This window comes from Artibeus jamaicensis, unplaced genomic scaffold (assembly GCF_021234435.1).
Source record: "Artibeus jamaicensis isolate MK-2021 breed Jamaican fruit bat unplaced genomic scaffold, CSHL_Jam_final scaffold_1031, whole genome shotgun sequence".
Classification (NCBI taxonomy): domain Eukaryota; kingdom Metazoa; phylum Chordata; class Mammalia; order Chiroptera; family Phyllostomidae; genus Artibeus; species Artibeus jamaicensis.
The window spans coordinates 6870111-6893673 of NW_026522026.1; the positions used below are offsets into that span (position 1 = coordinate 6870111).

Consider the following 23563-nt stretch of genomic DNA (forward strand, 5'->3'; position numbering starts at 1 on the left):
GGCACTGATTATTTTTATTGTAATAATTTTGTATATTTTCATGAACATGTTCATATCTCCTTAGGTATATGAGGGTGGGCTCCTTGTAGTACAGGCATCTCCCACTAGGTGAATGTGCTAAGAACACATCTGTATCAGTGTACTAGCGTGGTGGTGTTATGAGACACGGCATTGTTGTAAGAGGCTGTCTTTGGCTTCAGTGATTTTTTTCGGAAGGCTCATTTGCCCATTTCATGCCGTATGATTTACGCATGTACCTGCTCACACTGTGCTGAGTGTTCAGCAGTTTTTGACCAAAGATGGCATGACCCTCATGTCCCACCCTCCCTGTTCACCTGATTTCTCCCTTGATGAGAAAAGTTCTCAAAGGGAAACATTTTGCCAGTGTGGAAAGGGTGAAACAAAAAACAGCAGAAGCACCAAAAGGCATTCAAATTGACAAGTTCAAAAACTATTTTGCGCAGTGGAAAAACCAGCTTGATAGGTGTATTATTACATCAAATGGAGATTACTTTGAAGGTGACTGAAATGTAAATATGTAAGAATGCATACACAGTGTCTTATAAATAAATTTTGGGTTTTTTTTGGCCCCTGCCTTTGTATTATAAATTCTTTTAAAGACCCGGTATTGTGCTGTGTTTGCTAGATATCAGTAATTGTGTGTAGAATATTGTACATTGGTAACTAAATTAGGGAACATGAAATAAAGCCTGCAGAACTTTAGTCTGCTTTTCAGGGGTTTCCTGTACTCGTGTTCTCAATCTGTAGATTTAAAACGGGAGCAAGGCAGGGTGAGATCTCTTATAAAGAATAGATAGACAAGCAGAGTGTATACAATATTTTCTCTAAATTACTTGAGTGTAGGGAGCATTGGTTTTAGTGCTGCATCCATAATTTCGACTTAATAAATATTTGATTATTATTAAATGGGATCTAGTTGGAGATACACACACACACACACACATGAGATCTTTTATTGCCTTTTTATATGACTTGTACCATCCCTGTCTCACCTAAGACATAGATATTATATTTGGAAAACAGCACACGTGTATTTCTGTGATTTTTAAAAATCTTTTAACTGCCTTTATTTCTTAGATAGTTGTGCACAGGGCTCCCTCTTCTGGTCTATATAAGAACTGCATCTGTGTAGTTCTTGTAGACAGCACTTGACCCAGGGCAGCCAATGTGCACTTAATAAATCATATGTATGCAAAATTTTAAGTGTTACATTATTTAAAAATATCAGGGAACTTGGTAAAAAGAGATTTTATTGCAATCTTGTTGAAAAGTGAGCATATGATTATTAAAATTATTTGAGTTCTTATATTGAATTTATGGAAAGTAAAGTTAGTAAATGCGTAAGTTAAAGATTTTTTCTGTTGTTTTTTCTTAAAGAGAAGAGCAGATACCTGTGTTTTCTCAAATTGTATTTAGTGTCTCTTGCTTTCAGAATTACACTTTCTACTTCACTGCCCACGTCTGTGGCCTAAAGAAAGTCTTACTGGGAAAGTTCTATACAATTCCATTCAGTGTTTTAAGAAAAGCAAAATTAAAATTCAAGAAGTTAAATGTGACAGGTAGTTCTCCTTGTTACATGGCAGAGTCTCATCTTTTTTAGGCCTGGAGTCCAAACTAAGGAAGACAGTTAGGTTTATTTTATTTTCTTGTCTTCATTAAACATTGAATACTTGAGAGTGAGAAATGAGAAATAATCCCAATATTTGGAATGAAATGTATTCTCTTATAGAATAACAGATACCATTGGACCAACAGAAACCTCCATTGCACCAAGACAAAGACCAAAGGCCAACTCGACTGCTGCCACTCCCAGTGTGCTGACCATTCAGAGTTCAGCAACCCCTGTTAAAGTCCCTGTACCTGGTGAATTCGGTAACCACAGGTCAAAAGGTAATGTCGCCCTTCCAACCTAAGTCCCCTCAATAATTAATGTAAACAAACATTTATGGCTTGATTTCCTAGGAGTATAAATTACTGCCAAACTTACTATTGTGAAGCAGCTAGCATAATGTTTTAAGAAACTTTTTACTGATGTCTGATAAACTCAACTAATTGTTTTCCTAAAGCTGTAGGGAAAGGTAAGTTACTGGCATACAAACGTATGGTATACAAAGTTCACAATTTACTTACCCCTAGTGTTACCAACTGGTAGGGTTTGAGGTTGATGATGAAGTTTAAGAGTATGGAAAATTCTGTGTTGTATTGGAAAGGAAGAAGTTGAATCTAGCCTTAACAAAATTGTATGTCTTTATACTAATCTAGAGTCTTGGCCATGTAGTGTGTCTTAGACTGTACAGACATTGCAATGCAGAAATTTGTTTTCATTGATTCTATATTTTCTGATAACTTTTAAACATTATGATACAGTGCAGAGCTTAAATTTTTTTCCCCAAGGAAATATTCCTAATATTAGAAAGTAAACTTGTTCTCTCGTGAGTCTGGGGTTATGACTTAGTGGTCTGTCTCAAGGAAACTCTATTTGGCACTTTATTTCATGATAAATCTGTTTTGTGTTAATGTTAAAAAGTTTCCAAATAAAATGTTAGGATACTCTCAGGGTGAAAGACCCCTTTTTTTTTGAGGCTTATTAACCTGGATCTGAGTCCTATTTTTACCATTGTTTAGTAATGTATGTTAGGAAAATGCTAATACTTCTTATAGGATTGTTGTGAGGATTAATGACTTCTTAATATAATGCCGACACATACATCCTTAAGAATACCTATTAACTACTATTATTGCTGTGAAGCGAAATATGTGCTCAGGAAAGATAATGGCTACGTCACCTGGTATGTTGCCGCATTCCTCTGAGAATAGCAGACAGGAGTAGTTCATGGAGGGGGGAAGTAGAGGAACTTGAAATCCTTTGTGTCTAGTTCATGCTTTTCCATTTCTGAATCACAGTGTTCTCTTTTATAAAATGGGAATAACTAAGTTTCCTGTTACAAGGAGTAAATAACAAGATATGTGATATCTAGGAAAATTCTCTTTCATACTAAACATTCAGTGTTAGTTTCAAACCCCCCCCCCCCCTTTTTAAAGTTTTTGGGGTTGGGGATTATATTGGTTATTAAGTATCAATGTCCTTTGGTCAAAGACCACTAGGAACACACTGTAGTTGAACAAATGAATTTATTACTCACATACCATGTGAATCTGTGGGACTGTGTCAGTAAGATGATGTTTGAAAAGCCTTATTAAAGGATTTTCGCTTGTTGCTGATAGTTTGGGAAAAGCTTTAAGGAAGTGGGGCTTTGCTCTGGATGGAAGCATTCAGGGGTGGGGGTTAAGGTATCCTTAGGTATCTTAATAAATCTTACCTAGAAGGAGGGAAGCCAAGGCCTCTTGGTGAAGAAGCAGCGCTGAGTCATATGAGGCAAGACAGGGAGAGGTTTGGTCATGTCTGTGGTTCGGACGATGGTCCTGATTTTGTTGATGCTCAGACATGATCATAGAAGTCCTATGTGCTATCCATTGCTCCAGAGCCACCTCAGACATCATTACAGAGTGGTCTTGTCCTGACCCATCATGGCCACAGGGTGACTTTGCCTGATGATGGCAGTGTTTTCTGAAATTGCATTCCTCTGGTGAGCACCAAGACCTGGCCATGAGTGTCAGGCCTGCTCCCGCGTTGGGGCAGTGTTTCTCGTATGTGCTTCCAGCCTAAGCTGGAAAAACCATACTGTTTTCTGCATGTGTACAGAGAGGAATACACAAATCTATTCTTTTAAAATATTGAGACAATACAGGCATATTCAGAGAAAAATCTAAAGGTCTCCCTTCTTTTTCTTCCCAGATTAAACTTGAAGCAGTTTAGTGTGCATCCAATATTTACTATTATTAATAGGGTCAGGGTAAACATTCTTGTAACAGAGTTTTGATTTACATGTTAGAACATTTTTCTGAGGGAGATGTTGAAAAGTATACATAATCAAAACTTGTCAGGCCAAATTGTTGTCCAGAAAGACTTGAGAACCCACTACACTGCCGTCAGCGGCGTGAGCGCCCTTTCGTCCCATCCTTGTTAACAGGCAACAACATCAGTATTTAAAAATGTTTCCCTATCGACAGGTGAAACTTTACGTTTTAATATTCGTCATTAATAGTGCCTTTTCTTATGTTTACTGGCCATTTTTTCTCTTCTGTCAATTATCTTTTATAGTTTTTATGGTACTGTTTATATTTTTATTGCTCTGAAGCTTTTATTTTTATGTATTTTGAATATTAGCTCTTTGCCAGATATACTAGAAATATTTGTTTCTAGTTTGTCACTTGTCTTTAACTTTATTTGTGAATTTACTTAATTCCTTTGAGCCTTAACTTCATCATTTGCCAAATGGGGAGTAACGGCAGGAGGATTTGATGATGTTCTGTGGGCTTGTCCTGATGTTGGTGGGTGTTACCTGGGGCTCTGTGGCTTTGGCTTGAGGATAAGGGGCTTTCTTTAGCTTGATGACACTAAAGAAAAGTCATAGTTGGTGAGATGAGAGGTGAGCCTCATGGGTCAGTTGATTGCACGTCGGTCATTGGTTAGTTTCACCCCCAGCCACGTTGCTCTTCACTTAGACATCAGAATCCTAAAAGAATGTGTAGCTGAGGTGCTTAACGTTTTAATACTCTTTCAACTAGAAACAATATACTAAAAAGGCTAATGTTGGTTATGTCTGTGGTATAATCATGGTTTTAATTTTCCTTATAAATTTATAAATATTTTTAGGAGTAGTTAAAATGAATAAGCAGTTTCTTATAAATGAAAGAATTAGAAATAGTTACAAAGCTGTTGTCATAGAGGCGTCATACCTCAGGCCTAGAGAGGTTGGAGGTACTGATATTGATGAGAAAGAACCCTTTGCTCCCTCCTCGAACTCTCCCTTTTTTCCCGTAGGATTAAAGAGTTGCATTTGAATTTATGCATTGTAACTCATTGGAAGAGGATATGGAAATTATAGTGTATTTCTTTTTCTGGTGTTATATGTGTCTTTTTCATTAATTTCAAAAATTTATTCACAGGAGTTTTCTAGGGTAAAATTTACAAAGCTTACAAATAAATATCCATTTAGGCAACAGTGTTAATACATTCCCTACATAACATTTATTGAGTATCTGTTATGTAAAAGGGATGCTAAGAAATAAATTATTACCCGGTCCCTCTGGGGCCCTAGTTAGGAAATAGCCATCAAGCAATTAATATGTGCAAAGCATGAAATATTACAAACTGAGTGGAAGTATTGGGTGAAGGAATAAGGAAGAGAGATTTGAGATCAATTTTAAAGGATAAGATTTTCATTTGCTGGAAAATAACATCGTACACAGGCCTGCGAACCAGATGATCGCGGTTCAATTCCCAGCCAGGGCACATGCCTTGGTTTCAGGCTACTTCCCTGCAGGCCAGTTTCCAGCGGGGGACACACAAAAGGCAACCACACATTGATGTTACTCTCCCTCTCTCCTTCCCTTCCTTTCTAAAGATAGATAAATAAATAAATAAATAAATAAATAAATAAATAAATGGTATGAAAAATGAATAAAATTTATTTTTTTAAATTTATTTATTTTTTTGAATTGATTATGCTGTTACAGTTGTTCTATTCCCCCCTTCATTCCCCTCCACCCTGCCCCCCCAACCCCACCATCACCCCCCTTTAGTTTATGTCCATGTGTCTCAAGTCCTTTAGGTTCTATATTTCCCATACTATTCTCGCCCCCCCCCATCTATTTTCTATCTACTGTCTATGCTACTTGTTTTCTGTACCTTCTCCCCCTATCTCCTCCTCCCACTCCCCTGTTGCTAACCCTCCTTGAGATCTTCATTTCTATGTTTCCACTCCTGCTCTAGCTGTCCTTTGAGTTTGCTTTTGTTTTAGGTGTGGTTGTTAATAACTGTGAGTTTGTTGTCCTTTCACTGTTCATGTTTCTTTAATTTCTTTTTCTTAGATAAGTCCCTTTAACATTTCATATAATAAGGGCTTGGTGATGATGAACTCCTTGAATTTGGTCTTATCTGAGAAGCACCTTATCTGTCCTTCCGTTCTAAATGAAAGTTTTGCTGGGTAGAGCAATCTTGGTTGTAGGTCTTTAGATTTCATGACTTGGAATATTTCTTTCCAGCCCCTTCTTGCCTGTAAGGTCTCTTTTGAGAAATCTGCTGACAGCCTGACGGGGACTCCTTTGTAGGTGATTGTCCCCTTAGCTCTTGCTGCTTCCAGGATTCTTTCCTTCATTTTAATTTTGGCTAATGTAATTATGATATGCCTTGGTGTGTTTCTTCTTGAGTCCAACTTTTTTGGTACTCTCTGGGCTTCTTGGATTTCTTGGAAGTCTATTTCCTTTGCCAGATTGGGGAAATTTTCTTTTATTATTTGTTCAAATAGTTTTTCCACTGGTGGTTGTGTCTTTCCCCCTTCTGGTACCCCTATAATTCGGATATTGGAGCGTTTAAAGATGTCCTGGAGGTTCCTAAGCTTCTCCTCATTTTTCTGAATTCTTATTTCTTCATTCCTTTCTGTTTGATCACTTTTTTCTTCCTTCTGGTCCACTTCATTGATTTGAGTCCCAGTTTCCTTTTCATCTCTATGGGTTTCCTGTGGAATTCCATTCATTTCCCTTAATTTAGCCTTCATATGTTTCTCTAATTTGTGGCTATAATCCACCAGATCTGTGAGGAAGGTGATGACCAGTGTTTTAAACTGTGCGTCTGAGAGTTTTGCTATTTCTTCGTCATTTAGATTTATCTCTGGGGCTTTGAGTTCTGCCTGCGACATTTTTGGTCTGTTCTGGCCCTTTAAGTGGGAAAAGCGGCGCCTTGGAGTCCCAGGTCGCTGGGTTGTGACGCTGTATGTGGGGGGCGTGGTCAGAGCGGGGAAATGGCGCGCCGCCGCCGACCCCGCCACCCCTGGGCCGGTCCAACCGCTCACTCCCTCACTCGCGCGCAACCAGGCAACCACAGTCAACTCGCTGCCACCGCCTCCCCACTGTGTCCTCTGTAGTCGCTCACCCGGTGGGCTGCTCGGTCGCTCACCCGGTGGGCTGCTCGGTCGCTCACTAGGTCCAATCCTGGGTTTGGAACCCGTGCGACTGGATTCGTGCGTCTGGATTCCGCGCCTGGGTCCGACCGAGCCCTCCTTTGTAAGTCCTCACCCAACGCCGGTTTCGCCCCTTACCGGTCGGGCTGAAGAATTTGTTGTTAGCGGACTTCCGAAAAGTTCAGTTTTCCGTGTTCTGGTTGTGTTTTCTGATGCTAATATTTAGTTGTCCCTAAACTTGGTTGTGTGAGGAGGCACGGCACATCCAGCTAAACCTCCATCTTGGCGGAAGTCAAAAATGAATAAAATTTAAAAAAAAAATTAAAAAAAAAAAGAAAATAACATCGTAGATGGAGAGAATCATTTTCGCAAAGACTCATATCAGTGCATGATATGATTTAGAAATATACAACAAACTGACCTGGCTGGTTTGTTCAGGGAGAGATGAAGTGTAACAGATGAAATGTTTCTAAGACTTCGACTGGATCAGAGTTGCAGTTGACAAAATTAACTTCCACAGGTACTTAGAATTACAGTAAATAATTCCATTGGACTATATGCTTTGGAAGTATCTGTATTATATATAAAATATAGATGTAAAGGCTTTGGTTAAATGATTATTGAAATTAAGTATTCTGAAATACAGGTATTATATTGAAGTCCATGAGTATGTTGATGTAAGTGTTTGGAAACCTCTTTCAGGAGCACTGAGACCTGGAAGCGGCCCTGAGATTTTGCTGGGTCAGGGACCCCCTCAGCAGCCTCCGCAGCAACACAGAGTACTTCAGCAACTGCAACAAGGAGATTGGAGATTGCAGCAACTGCATTTACAGCACCGTCATCCTCACCAGCAGCAGCAGCAGCAGCAGCAGGATGCTTATATGCAGCAGGTAATTCTTTTATTACTTTAGATTTGAAAGTAGTGTTGGGAAATTCATGCAGGTCTTGAATGTCAGTGAATTCCTTTTTTTTTTGGTTGTTAATATTTTATTTTTTTTAGAGAGAGGGAAGGGAGAAAGAGATGGAGAGAAACATTAATGTGTGGTTGCCCCTCACTCGTCTGCAACCGGGGACCCAGCCTACAACCCAGGCATGTGCCCTGACTGGCGATCGAACAGGCAACCCTTTGCTTTGCAGTCTGGTTCTCAATATACTGAGCCACACCGGTCAGAGCAGTGAATTCCTTTTGTTATCATGGGTACCTGAAGTCTAAATCAAAGTAAACATTTTGCTCAATTTTCTATTAAAGAATATTTTATTTGTGCTCTGTGAGCTGCTTAAGAATACTCTGCTGAAATATTATATCATGGCTTTATGCAGATTGTTCATCTAGTCATTTGGCATCATAAGTAGGTCCTGCAATCTACGATAATTTTTTTTAGTTTCATTTTGAGTTCAGATACATAGACTATAATTAGTTGTTGTGGGAAAGGTGATATTTAAGCTTTCAGAATTACATTGTGTTAGGTTTTTTTCTTATATTTTTGCCTGGGTTGGTGTGTTTGTGTATGCTGGAGGCAGGCATTTAAAGTTAAAAGGAACAAAGTAAAAAAATGACCTTAAGTTCTATTCTTTGCCTCAGCAGAACCTGCAAATAATCTGGTTTCACTGAACTATTTTAAACTTAATCACTGTTACCATCATCCTTTCATCATTTCTTGAAATAGTTTTGAATCAGTTCTGTGCATGGCACTTCTCATTGGTGCCTCCCTCCTCTGGTCTTGACTGATACACCCAGAGTAGAGGGTAGTTAAGTAGGTGATGGCCAGAAGACATCATTGAAGGGGAGGTGGAGGGGAGTGGGTGTTTGTGGTAATGAGGCCTGGACACAAGTAGCTTCGGGATCTTCATCAAGGGGCAAACATGTTTAGGTTTAGATTTCTTTGCAACATCCTTAAACTGGGCTGGAAATGATTTTAATTGAATCTGTTATGTTTCATTGATAATTTTGAAACCATTTCCAGTAAGCACATGTAAGTTATAGTCACTGACATAGCTATTTTACATTGGTGTTTGGACTTGGGAGTGCCCAAATCATTGTTATGGTAAGATCAGTACTTAACAAAAGAAGAATATGGCACAAAAAAGGCATGAGAAATATTGATGGATGTTTTTTCTCATTGTAGTATCAACATGCAATGCAGCAGCAACAGATGCTTCAACAACAGTTTTTAATGCACTCGGTGTATCAGCCACAGCCTTCCGTACCACAGTATCCTGCAGTGGTGAGTGTGATGTAATTTCCAGAGATATCTCTCTGAGTATGCGGTTGGAATTCACAGTATGAATGGTATTATTCAGAATCACTCAAAATCAGTTCAAGTTAGTTATTTACATGTATTTTATCAAAGCCAGTCCTGAATTCTCAAGCCGCTTTAAATTGGGCTCAACTGTAGCACCTGAATTTGGCACATTGCAACTGACTGATAGTATTTTTTTCTTATCTCATAGTATAAGGAAAATCAATGTTTCCTATGACCTTCTGTCAACTCTGTTTCACTTGGCAAATGTCAATTTAAGAAAAATAAACTCAAAAGAAAATTGCCTTCACTTCAGAGAATAGTTTGATCTTTCTTTATGGTAACCATGTACTAAAAACTTGAAGCTACTCTATTTTCTTAAAATATTTAAAGAGAAATTTTTGAATCCTGCCACATTAGCCTCAGCATCACAAATTTTTAACTGGATTTATTTTATCTTGCTGTATTTTTCTAGTAGAAAACTGCTCTTTCATGTATAAGTAACTTTAAGTTTCTGATTTTGTTGCCAATTTGAAAAGAAGAAACAGTAAACAGGTATGTACAATGGCGTTTCTTGTTTCAGATGCAGCAATATCAGCAGGCTTTCTTACAGCAGCAAATGCTAGCTCAACATCAGCAGCAAACTCAGCAACAGGCATCACCTGAGTATCTTACCTCCCCTCAAGAGTTTGCACCAGCCTTAGTTTCCTATCCTTCACCACTTTCAGCTCAAGTTGGAACCATATTGGACTCCTCTTCTAGTGCCAACAGGCAAGTATTTTTCCAGAGAATGCAAAGGAAATTCTTGTGGATGAAGGTATAACTGTGGAGGAGAGTCGCTCAGTGGCTCCTGAATTCCTTTAGAGCCCATCTTTCTGTATAGTGCCCCCTTTTCTCTCTCTAGTTCTCTCTTCTGTTCCCTGTGCTTCCCTAGCCTTCCTTACGTTTCGATTAGTTAAAAGGCTTGTTCAAAGACTAATTGCTATTTGTAGAAAAGGCTTATTTAGTAGCACCCAGCAGCCACTACTTTATTAGTTTAAAAAAATAATCCTTGTAGGCAAGTTAATTTAACTTTTTTAACTTACATGTTATTGTTTTCAGCGAAGTTGATATTTACTTATAAAATGGTATAATTTGGCTTAATTTATACAGTTGACAAAAAATTCTAATGTGCCATTTAGTTCTTTTTAAAAATGTGATGCAGCAAGCTTGTCGTTGCTGTAACAGGTGGGAAACAGTATCCTCTGGTTATTCAGATGCATTGGTTAGTAGGTGATTTTTTCATGGATAATTTATATTGAACACATTATAATAAATGAAAAAATTATGATATAAATTTTCTCAAACTTAGATTTGATATGAGGAATGCTTCAGGATTTTGTAATTAAGAATTCATTGACCATTATGAATACTTAATATGTTTAGATATGTAGGAGGAAGTAGCTGTTATAGCTTTGGTTATTGGAACATCAAATAAGTTTTCATACAACACTATTTCAGGGTATGAAACATGAGGTGGGAAAAGGTACGTATAAGCTTTGGCTAGGACTTGGACATGAGTAACAGAAACAGTAGTGTACTCGTTCACTGAGCATGTCAAGACAGACTTAACGTATATAGTTTGTTGTAGTATACCTTACAGCCTGTGTGTTGTGGGGGAGGGGCCACTGGGAGGGAGGGAGGGAGGGAACAAACTGATGTTATTAAATGCTCTCTTCAATCAAAAATTAACTATATGAATTAAGACCAGTATGTCTAAGTGGAGAGCAGGTCATAAGGTTGAAGCTTGTTCAAAGATCCAGATCTGTTTGCCAAACTCTTTTTTTTTTTTTTTAAATATTAAATTTTATTTAGTTACTTTTCAAGTACATTTTTTTTTTCTCTTCCCCCCCCCCGCCCGGTCTCCCCCCCTCCCTCCCATTCCCCCCCCCCCCCCCAGTCCTCATCTCTGTGTCTTTCATACTTGTTCCTCAAAATCCCTCCCCCCTTTTTCCCCTTAAGTTCCCTTCCCTCTCCCCTCTGGTCGCTGCCCACTTGTTCTCTATTTCAGCGTCTTTGTTTTTATTCTGTTTGCTTGTTTGTTTTATTCTTTAGCTTCCTGTCAAAGGTGAGATCATATGGTATTTGTCCTTCAATGCCTGGCCTATTTCACTCAGCATAATGCTTTCCAGTTCCATCCATGTTGTTGCAAAAGGTAGTAGCTCCTTCTTTCTCTCTGCTGCATAAAATTCCATGGTGTATATGTACCACAATTTTTGGATCCATTCATTTACTGATGGGCACCTAGGTTGCTTCCATCTCTTGGCTATTGTAAATTGTGCTGCTATGAACATTGTGGTGCATAGGTTCTTTGAAATTGATGTTTTAGGATTCTTGGGGTATAATCCTAGCAGTGGAATTGCTGGGTCAAAAGGCAGGTCAATTTTTATTTTTCTGAGAAAATTCCATACTGTTTTCCATAATGGTTGTACCAGTCTACAATCCCACCTTAGTGAACTAAGGTCCCCTTTTCCCCACACCCTCTCCAACATTTGTTGTTTGTTGCTTTGTCTATTATAGCCATCCTGACTGGTGTAAAGTGGTATCTCATTGTGGTTTTAATTTGCATCTCTCTGATAGCTAACGATATTGAGCATCTCTTCATGTGTCTCTGGATATTCTGTATGTCCTCTTTAGAGAAGTGTCTGTTCAAGTCCTTTTCCCATTTTTTAATTGGGTTCGATGTCTTCCTAGAGTGGAGTCGTGTAAGTTCTTTGTATATTTTGGAGATTAAACCTTTGTCTGAGGTATCGTTGGCAAATATGTTTTCCCATACAGTTGGTTGTCTTTTTAATTTAATACTGTTTTCTTTAGCCATGCAGAAGCTTTTTATTTTGATGAGATCCCATTTGTTTATTCTTTCCTTTATATTCCTTGCTCTAGGGCACATATCTGTAAAAATGTTGCTGCGTGGAATATCTGAGATTTTCTTGCCAATGTTCTCCTCTAGGACTTTAATGGTGTCACGGCTTATATTTAAGTCTTTTATCCACCTTGAATTTATTTTGGTGTATGGTGTAAGTTGGTGCTCAAGTTTCATTTTTTTGCACGTAGCTGTCCAGTTCTCCCAACACCATTTGCTGAAGAGGCTATCTTTACTCCATTTTATGTTACTGCCCCCTTTGTCGAATATTAATTGACTGTAGAGAGTTGGGTTGATTTCTGGGCTCTCTGTTCTGTTCCATTGGTCTATGTGCCTGTTTTTATGCCAGTACCAGGCTGTTTTGATTACAGTGGCTTTGTAATACAGTTTGATATCGGGTATTGTGATCCCTCCTACTTTGTTCTTCTTTCTCAAAAGAGCAGCTGCTATTCGGGCTCGTTTATGATTCCATATAAATTTTTGAAGTGTTTGTTCTATGTCTGTGAAATACGCCATTGGTACTTTAATAGGTATTGCATTGAATCTGTATATTGCTTTGGGTAGTATGGACATTTTGATGATGTTAATTCTTCCAGTCCATGAACACGGTATATGTTTCCATTTGTTTGTGTCTTCCCTGATTTCTTTCTTCAGTGCTGTGTAGTTTTCTGCATACAGGTCTTTTACCTCTTTGGTTAGGTTTATTCCCAGATATTTTATTTTTCTTTTTGCTATATCGAATGGGATTTTTTCCTTGATTTCTACTTCTGCTGATTCATTGTTTGTATACAAAAATGCCTTTGATTTCTGGATATTGACTTTGTATCCTGCTGTTTTGCCAAATTCATTAATTAGTTTGAGCAGTTTTTGGGTAGAGTCTATAGGATTTTCCATGTACACTATCATGTCATCTGCAAACAGTGACAATTTTGTTTCCTCCTTTCCTATTTGGATGCCTTTTATTTCCTTTTCCTGCCTGATCGCTGTGGCCAAAACTTCTAATACTATATTGAATAGAAGTGGTGAAAGTGGACATCCTTGTCTTGTTCCTGATCTTAGTGGAAAAGCTTTTAGTTTTTGTCCATTGAGTATGATATTGGCTGTAGGTTTCTCATAAATGGCCTTTATTATATTGAGGAATGTTCCCTCTATTCCCATTTTGCTGAGTGTTTTTATCATAAATGGGTGTTGTACCTTATCGAAAGCTTTTTCTGCGTCTATTGATATGATCATGTGGTTTTTGTCTTTGCTTTTGTTTATGTGATGAATTACATTTACTGTTTTGCGAATGTTGAACCATCCTTGCATCCCTGGGATGAATCCCACTTGGTCAGGGTGTATAATCTTTTGGATATATTGTTGGATGCGATTTGCTAATATTTTGTTGAGGATTTTAGCGTCTATGTTCATCAGTGATATTGGCCTGAAGTTTTCTTTCTTTGTTGTATCTCTATCTGGTTTTGGAATTAGGATGATGCTGGCTTCATAAAAGGAGTTAGGGAGTTTTCCATCCTTTTGGATTTTTTGGAATAGTCTGTGAAGAATGGGGGTTAGCTCTTCCTTAAATGCTTTGTAGAATTCTCCTGTGAATCCATCTGGTCCAGGGCTTTTGTGTGATGGGAGTTTTTTGATTACTGCTTCAATTTCTTTTGCTGTTATTGGTCTATTCAGGTGTTCTACTTCTTTTTCATTGAGTTTTGGGAGATTATATTTTTCTAGAAATGTGTCCATTTCCCCTAGGTTCTCAAATTTCTTGGCATACAGTTCTTCATAGTAATTTCTTACAATCCTCTCTATTTCTGTGGTATCAGTTGTAATCTCTCCTCTTTCATTTCTGATTGTGTTTATTTGTGTCCGTTCCCTTCTTTTCTTGATGAGCCTACTTAAAGGCTTGTCTATTTTGTTTATTTTTTCAAAGAACCAACTCCTGGATTCATTGATCTTTAGAATTGTACTTTTAGTCTCTATGTCATTTAGTTCTGCTCTGATCTTAGTTATTTCCTTCCTTCTACTTGCTTTGGGCTGTTTTTGTTGTTGTTCCTGGAGTTCTTGCAGGCGTAGAGTAAGTTCATTTGTTTGAAATGTTTCTGTTTTCTTTAGGTAGGCCTGTATTGCTATAAACTTCCCTCTCAGGACTGCCTTGGCTGTATCCCATAAGTTTTGGGTTATTGTGAGATCATTTTCATTTGTTTCCAGAAACTTTTTGATTTCTTCCCTAATTTCATTCTTGACCCATTCATTGTTTAATAGCATACCGTTCAGTCTCCATGATTTTGGGTGTTTTGGGTTTTTTCCTTTGGGGTTGGTTTCCAGTTTCAGTCCCTTATGGTCAGAGAAAATGCTTGGTATGATTTCAATATTCTTGAATTTGTTGAGGCTTGTTTTGTGCCCTATCATGTGATCTATCTTTGAGAATGTTCCATGTGCATTTGAAAAGAATGTGTATTTAGCTTCTTTGGGGTGAAGAGCTCTATATGTATCAGTTAGGTCCATTTCATCAAGGGTGTTGTTTAATGCCGCAATGTCTTTGTTGATATTTTGTTTGGAAGATCTGTCCATTTTTGATAGTGGGGTGTTAAAATCCCCTACTATAATTGTGTTGCTGTCTATATCTTTCTTGAATTCCTCTAAGATTTTCCTTATATATTTTGGTGCTCCTATGTTGGGTGCATATATATTTATGATGTTAATGTCTTCTTGGTGGATTCTTCCCTTGAGTATTATGAAGTGACCTTCTGGGTCACTCTTTATGGCTCTTTTTTTGAAGTCTATTTTGTCTGATATGAGAATTGCTACCCCAGCTTTTTTTCTTGTCCATTTGCTTGGAAAATTTGTTTCCAGCCTTTCACTTTTAGTCTGTGATGGTCTTTTGTCCTGAGGTGGGTCTCTTGTAGGCAGCATATGTGTGGGTCATACTTTCTTATCCATGACGCTATTCTGTGTTTTTTGATTGGAGCATTTAATCCATTTACATTTAAGGTTATTATTGATAGGTTCTTATTCATTGCCATTTTTGTACCAGTGTTCCTCTCTGTCTGTCTCTTTTCCTTCCTTTCCTTAAAGCAGACCTTTTAGGCTATTTCTTGTAGAGCTGGCTTGGTGGCAGCAAATTCTTTTAGACTTCTTTTGTCTTGGAAGCTCTTTATTTGGCCTTCTATCTTGATTGAGAGCCTTGCTGGGTAAAGTAGCCTTGGTTGTAAGCCTCTGTTTCTCATTACTTGGAATATTTCTTGCCAATCTCTTCTTGCTTGGAGTGTTTCCATTGAGAAGTCAGTGGCTAACCTTATTGGGATGCCCTTGTATGTTATTTCTTTTTTCTCCCTTGCTGCCTTTAAGATTCTCTCTTTGTCTTGGAAGTTTGCCATTTTAATGATGATGTGTCTTGAAGTGGGCCTCTTTGGGTTCCTCTTGAATGGGACTCTGTGAGATTCCTGGATTTGTGTGACTTTTTCTTTTGTCAAATTAGGGAAATTTTCTCTCATTACTCTTTCAAATATGTTTTCTATCCCTTGTTCTTCTTCTTCTCCTTCTGGTATTCCTATTATTCGGATATTATTACATTTCATATTGTCTTGCATTTCTCTTAATCTCTCTTCATTCTTTCTGAGCCTCTTTTCCCTTTCCTGTTCTTTCTGTGAGATGCTTTCTACTTTGTCCTCCAATTCACTAATCCGATCTTCTGTTTCATCCACCCTATTTTTAATGCTTTCCACTGTGTTTTTTAATTCAGAAATTGTATTCTTCATTTCCTCTTGGCCCTTGCTAATAATTTCCATTTCCTTTTTCATGTTGATATAGTTCACAGTGAGATCATTGTAGCTTCCCGGTAGCTGATTGTGATGTTTGCCAAACTCTTTATCATTTGTGTAGTTACAACTTTTTTTTTACCCACATGGTGTTTTTCTCTTTAATAAATTAATAACATTATTGTGAATAATAAAATTTAAACAAATTATACATTTTAAGTGAATTAAAGCACTAAAATATAATCTATGAAATGTAAGTACCAATCTAATAAATTTGCAAAAAGTCATACCTGAAAAGAAGTCTTCTAGAGAAAAGAATGGAATACTTTTATTTGTCATTAAAAACAGGATATTCTGCTTGATATTATTTAGTTTAAGAGACTGTTAAAGATGTTGTATTAATTAAATGATTGATTTTTTTTCTTTTGATGTTAACTAGCATCAAAAATGTGAATTTTGTTGAGTGCGTATGGTTGAAAAATGAAAAAAATATTAAACTGTAATCTCTTTGGTACAGCAAATACTTACATATTCTTTACAGTACTTTGTATTCTAAAGGATTACAACCTTTGGAAGTAAAGTGTCACTGACAAGAATGGAGTCATGAATTTTAAATTCATGAGAGAATTCATATTAGTGTTCCATAGCATATTGTTATCTAAACTTCTGATTGGTCGTAAAGGAAGATGAGTATCCAGAGATTTGAGGCCCACATAAGCACCGAGGTGCCTATACCTCTAACTCATGTAATTACCATAGTGCTGTCTACTTAAATCTCATGTCTAGTGATACCGTTCATGGAGTCAAAGTATTTTTCTAATTTCTGTTTAATTTTAAAGTTAAAAAAACTTTTAGCATCAAAATTATTTTGCATATCTCAGTTTGGGAAACATCGGGTTGGCTATCTGTTTAAGGCTTATTTCTGCTCCACTCCCATGACGTTGTGTGTTGAAGGAGGTGCAGGAGAAGGTGCAGGAGAGGGGCAGTGACTAGATGGGTAGAACCAATTACAAGCTTGGCAGATCGACATTGGGAACACAGGACTTCACACAGGCTTGGTGCTTCAATCCTACTTCACTATTACTGTTCCTGTTTAATGTTAGCCTTTATACAAAGGATTGTATGTTGAGTAGTATCTATTGTAACAATTTAAAAGGTGGTCTTAAGCAAATATTCCTGCTTATGACTAAGTTAGTGGAAGAGGAGAATTGGGTTTAAATGTTGGGCCCTGAGTGCGTAAGGGATGTTTGAGTAGAAGATGGGAAAGGGAGTACTTCCTCAGACAGAGGGAAAGGTCACACTCTTGTTGAGCATTATTATTTTCTTTTATTTCTGATGTAATCTTCTGCTAAGATTTCTACCCTCCACTGTGTTTTACTAGAGCTTTAGTAAGAATATTGGAGAGTATTACCATGTTCTATTCAAATAATACTTAAAACATCTATCTATGCATGTATTATCTTACTATATAAATCACCCGGTGTGTTAGTTATTTGTTGCTAAATAATAAATTATTGTAAAAGTTAGTGGTTTAAAACAATGACAGACATCTCACACACTTTCTTTGGATCAGGAATTTAGGAGTGGCTCAGTTACATGGTTATATGCAGGGAAGGGCCTCTCATGAGGTTACAGTTACGATGTTGGCTGGAGCTGCAGTCAGCTGAAGGCTTGGCTGGGGCTGGAGGATCAAAAGGCTCACTCACAACTTTGAGCAGGAGGCCTCAGTTCTGTGCCAGTGGATCTCTCCAAAAAGCTGCTTAAGTAGTCTCCTTAGTAGACCCAAAGACTATTTTGAACAGGGAATCAATTATTCCGGTTTCTCCCAGAGTGAGGGGACCAAAAGAAAGGGTTAGAAGGAACCTCCAGCGCCTTTCATGACCTAGTCAAACACTGCCCATTTTTCAGTCATAGTTCATTTGTTAGAATCAAGTCACTAATTCTAGACCATGATGAAGGGCAGCGGATTTAGTTCTGCCCTTGGAAGGGCCGAGTGTCAGAGAACTTGTAGACATATTTTAACACCTGTTTAAGGGCACCCCTCCCTCACTGCAGCCCCTCTGAGTTACATTCCACCGAGAAGATTCCATTAATTCACCCCAGGAACAGGAGGGGGATGATTCAGATAGGAATTGGAATGTTCTGAAAGGGATTGACAGGCAGGAGGGGAATGCCTTTTTTTCTTAGAGTTTTAAGCTCCTTGAAGGTAGTTTTGAAGTTAGAGATGGGAATCTGTCACATAGAGATAGACTTAAACCTTGGTGCATTCCCAGAGTGAGTTCTACTGAATTATATTTATAATCTTGTTGGGGAATTACTATGTTTATTTTCCTCTAGCTTTCAGTGATTGTTTAAGAATTTCATTTTTGGGTCAGCTATACTGAGGGGGCTCGGACTAGGGGATAAAACGAACACCTTTTGCCCTTTCTTCCCCTTACGACGTGTGGAGACCGTGGCAGTGAGCTCCCAAGGGGCAGGTGAATTTGAGGGGATGTCAAGGCTTGCAAAGTAGAGATTCTTCTTTGGAAGCTCATAGAGATTGTTCCTTCATTACCAATATTAGGAAATCTGGATCTCAATTAGAAATGAACTTGACAACTTTGTTACGTTGTCTTATTCCTTGCTGTATTCACAGGTGGAATCGAAGGGAGAGGTAGCCAGGGATCCTTAGGTTAAGAAGTCTTTAGACTTTCATCTTCTCTTAAAAGCCAAGAGATCTATTAGGTAACTTTCATAGAACCAGTGGTCCCAGGCTTCAGACTATAGAGATTTCAAATACCACCTAAGATTTATTACATAGAAAATAACTCATATATTTAGCTAATTCATAAAGCAATTCTAGCAGTTAATCACTTGTTGGTAGCTACATAGAGAATACTTTTGTCAAAAGGAAAGTAATTGTGGTTTCTCAACCAGGACATAGGATCACCTTACTAAGTAGTAATTTTAAAGTGCTGACTGTTTGATATGGCTATTGATTTTCCCTTCAAGGCTTATGAACTATGATAATAATAGTTAATAGTTATTGAGTACTTACTATTATTTTTTTTACCAGACACTGTTCTTTTTGCTTAACCTGCGTTAAATCACTTAATCCACTCAGTGATCCTATGAGGCAGACAGTGTTCCTCCGGTTTTATAGATGAGGCTGGGACGTGGAGAGGTTAAGGTACTCCCCTGAGTGCACATAGCTGGTGCACTGAACGGAGCCCGCTCATGTCCCAGGTGGTCTTTCCCTCAACCTATGTCCTCCTCTGCCATCTCCGTCATAATAGAAGATCCACTTTTGTAAGCATTTATAAAGTATGGCATTTAAAAATTCAGTTCTAATGTTTCTCTTCTTCCTTTCCCTCTCTTAATTATTACTCTAGGTCAGTTGCTGATAAAGAGGCAGTTGCAAATATTACAAATCAGAAGAACATCAGTAACCCACCTGATATGTCAGGGTGGAATCCTTTTGGAGAGGATAATTTCTCTAAGTTAACAGAAGAAGAACTGTTGGACAGAGAATTTGACCTTCTAAGATCAAGTAAGGGACACTTGAAGGCTTATTTTGCTTCACAGTAAAATAACAGCTCTATAATTATTCAGCAAGGCCAAAGACTGTTTTAAGGGGTTAAATAGAAAATTCTTTTTGTGCATTTGAGGGCAAAAATCAGGCCACCTTCTTTTATATGTACTCTAAACTATGCTGTGTGCACTAGAACTCAATTGCTTGATAGTAGCTATTAAACCCAAGATTGCTGCTAATATACTAGTTCTTAACACTTAAATATATTGCATATCTTTGAATGTTAAGTTCAGAATATCTCCAAAACATGGAAAATTAACATTCAAATAAAAACAGAGACATTAGTATCTCGCCTTACTAATAGCTATTTTGCAGCTCTGTTTTTGGCACACTCAGTAGAAGATATTGTGAGTCTGAGATGCCCTTTGAAAGTGCCTGAAAGGAAATATGGGCTACTACATTATGTTAATGTTTTGGGATGCCCTTTTAATGAGTGGTGGCGTAAAAGGGCTGCTGTGTTGTCCTGATATGGCAAAAATTAAATAAATTCTTTTCCACTTTAAATCAGCTATCTCACTGTTTTTACTTGGAATCATTGCTTTTTCTTAAACTACCTAAATATGTGTTAATCCTCGCGATACACATTAGAAGAGTTCCTTTCAGGAACAGGGCCCCGTGGGCTATTTGGAGGAGGTTGCCAAATAGGAGCAAAAGGCTTATTTCTGGAGTGTGTAGATAATTTTCAGGTTTCTGAGGGGAGTGTGTACACATGTGTACACACATCCAAGTGTATTTACCCATTTTTGCATGTGGAAAGAAGGTCTTAGGGGTCCCTGGTTATCATTCCTACTCTCTATTGTGCTTTGGGTAACTGGCCTTACGAGAACATTTATTAGATGAAATGCCTTGTTCCAAATTGGTATATACTTTATGTAAAATTTTAAATGCCCTGAATTTGTGTAAGAATAGTTTAGATTTGAATTTGTATTTTACACATTGGTTATATGATTATCAAAAATTAAATTGATGATTAAATGCAGATATAAAATAAGTTCTGAGCCTTTATAAAGGTTTATTAACTTTGGTAAAACCAATCTTACCTGTATTTTTTACAATTTTTTTAACCATAACATTTTTGTTTGACATTTTTCTACAATTTATGTTGCGTGACCTCAAAAGCAAGGTTTGGAAAAGGAAACAGTGTCTCTTTTGGGGGGTTGGCAGGGAGCAGGGGATCACCAGAACATTATCATTTATAGGATTATTTTTAAAGCAATAGGAAAAATTAAAACACTCATTTTAATGTTTTCTGATCATGATAGTAACCAGTGGTTTGCTAACTCAGTATTTTCTTATTCCTTGGGCAAAAAAACTCTTTTTTGAAAAAAACAGTTTATAGAATGGGTAGAGTTCCCATTATATTGACCTTATAAAAATATGTTATTTTAAGCTTCCTAGAATTTGGAATGACACCCAAGTTTTCTTTGCTTTATATAGGCAAGAATGGCTTATAAATATTCATGTATACAGAACTTCATGAACATTGATTCAACTTAAATTTTTATGCTAAAATTCTTAATGGACTATTTGCTTTCCAACGTCAGGGTTAGATAATGTGTGCAGTTTGTGTATGTATTTGTGCACACGTGTATGCTAGAGAGAGTTCAGTCTTCATTGTGGTGTTCGTTATGGTGAGATGTTATGTTCCAAGTGAAAGTGCAGGGGGAACTTTATGTGAAGGTCGTCAGGCTTGGAGCAGCTCATCTATTTGGAAGACTGCCTGAATGGTCCCTGAATTACAGAAATCACTGTCACAGGCTGACACACTGAAATTGGCATATCGCACCTGAAAATATGAATTTTGATCCCTGACAGTGCCATTTAACTAGGTTGTAATCTCATTCAAGTCACTTAACTGCTGTGTCATTTCCTCATTTAAAAGTTGAGTGTAATAATGCTTTTACCTCAGGGTTCTCAAGAAAATTAATGAAATAATGTCTTTAAAGAGTCTGGGCATTCAATAAAATGCCACTTCCCCTTTTCTTACCTTCTGCATAAGTCTTTATGCTCCAGCCTATGAAGTTATTGCCCTTTAACCAGCATTTAAAATTATATTTAAACTGTCAGTTTTACGAGCAGGCAATTAATAAACCAAATTAGAAATGACTTTGTGTACAAACACAGTATCAAGAGGGACAGGTAACAGCAAGGAAGGAGATACAGAAAAATGTGTTTTTCCCTTAATAATTGAAAGTCATAATAATGGTGTTCAAGAAAGGTGAAAGAAATGTCTTTAGTACAATATATAAAAGAATCAGTAATGTATCGAATATAATTTAGAAAGTCTTCCTCCCAATATTTTATCAACTGTAATTAATATTCAGTCATCTCTAACACTCTTTCACTCATAAGCAGTAAGATAGCTAATATTTGATCTAGTTGATAGATCAAGTTTAAATTACACTGATGGGCTAAAGACTTTTTGCAGAAACTTAAGAGTTTCTGTAGAAACTAACAGTGTAGTAATGAAAGTTGATTGTTGGTCATTATTGTTGGTTTCTCTGTCTCTAACAACTTTCCCAAAATGAGTAAATACATCATGGATGTATTTGACATATTAAATTCTTCTTTTCCTTCTCTCAGGCAGTTAGTTATGTATCACCAATTTTCTAAGGCCTTTGTGAAATAATTTATATTTGGTTTATGAGAAGCTTTCAAGTGAGAAACTGAATACTTTTTGTGTGGTCCTTAAAAATATAGCCATTGCTGTGTAATTATTGTTCACAATAATACATTCTTATTTTAGGTTTTAGTTTTAAAGTGGTACTTGGCTATTTACTAAACAAGAAAAGAAAAAAGATATGGTACCTAGGAAATACTTTATTTATGTGTATTATCCAGAAGGTAACTTTAAAATAACATATTTTGAGACATTAAAACTTCAAAATATATTCCAAAATTGTAACAAAAATTCTTCTTTAGTGATCTTGAAGAAAACAGTTGATTCCATATACCATGCAGCAAAGGGATTTAGCTTGGAAAATAAACCAGATCCTCCTTGCTTTTGTGTTTAGTGTAACTGAATGTTATTTATGGTTCTGAGTTTTTTTACTTGTTCCTATTTAAGACCAAAACATTAAATCAGAATTAGACCATTATTAATAAAGCTGGTCTCAGTGAGATTAAAAAATTTTAAGTTTATGTTTTTTATTGTCTATGTACCAAAACATCCAGCTTAGTATGTAAACTTTAGAAATGTAATTGTCATAATATTTAACACATTAAATGCTAATTAAAATACAGACGTTTCCTTTGGGAAAATGTTTAACTTGCACTTGTTCAAATAGTTGTGTAGCTCTACATGTTAATTAAAAATCATTAATGAATGGAATTTTTTGTTGATGGTGGATTTATTGTTTTTTCTTTCAAATTACATCAAAGCTAAAAGAATAGAAGAAACTAAAGACTGTGGCTGTTTTGTAAATTCTACTTAATGTGTTATTTTTTCTGTGAAGCCACAGAATAAAATATATATAAACATCTGTATATATAATTAGTTTGTTGTAAAATATTAACTCTTCATCAGTTTAAGCTAATTCAGACCTATTAAGTTTCCTTCAGAACAGAATAACAAAAATTTTCTCATGTATTAGAACAGTTTCAAAAGTATCAGATGAAGATTGTACTTTTAAACCTTATTTACTAACCTCCTGACTGTTCAAGCTATTAGTCCTATAAGCCACTGAATTAATGTTTTAGAGTAATTAAACTTTTCTGATGGTAGATTTTATGGAATATACTTTGATTCTAGGATTTTTAAATCCTGGATTTTTGCCATGTATGTCAATTAAAATTATTGAAAAGATACTTCCTTTATTCACCAACACAATTCTTTTGGGAAGGCAGGAAGAGGTAAGTTCTTATATTTTAAAAAATCAAAGAAAAGTTTTGCTCTGATGTAAAGAAAACCAGTCTCTGGAAAATGGAACTTAAATATATTTTAGAGGTCACTGTGTATTTGAAAAGTAACTCTATATAACATTTCATTAGTTTTTCTTTGTATATAATAGATTACATAATTGATCATTTACAATATTAATATGTGTATTTATCTTGTATTT

The 23563-nt window shown here is 36.8% G+C and overlaps 1 protein-coding gene across 2 annotated transcripts in view; it reads left to right on the forward strand.

Annotated features, from left to right (window-relative positions):
• The window catches only part of BMP2K (BMP2 inducible kinase), a 130106-nt gene that overhangs the window by 85626 nt on the left and 20917 nt on the right, over positions 1–23563 (forward strand). For both annotated transcript variants that reach the window (XM_037147067.2, XM_037147066.2), the window contains exons 10-14: positions 1751–1911; positions 7746–7933; positions 9170–9268; positions 9867–10054; positions 19303–19460. In XM_037147067.2, coding sequence (XP_037002962.2) covers positions 1751–1911; positions 7746–7933; positions 9170–9268; positions 9867–10054; positions 19303–19460 — 794 coding nt within the window. The remainder of the gene's footprint in view (positions 1–1750; positions 1912–7745; positions 7934–9169; positions 9269–9866; positions 10055–19302; positions 19461–23563) is intronic.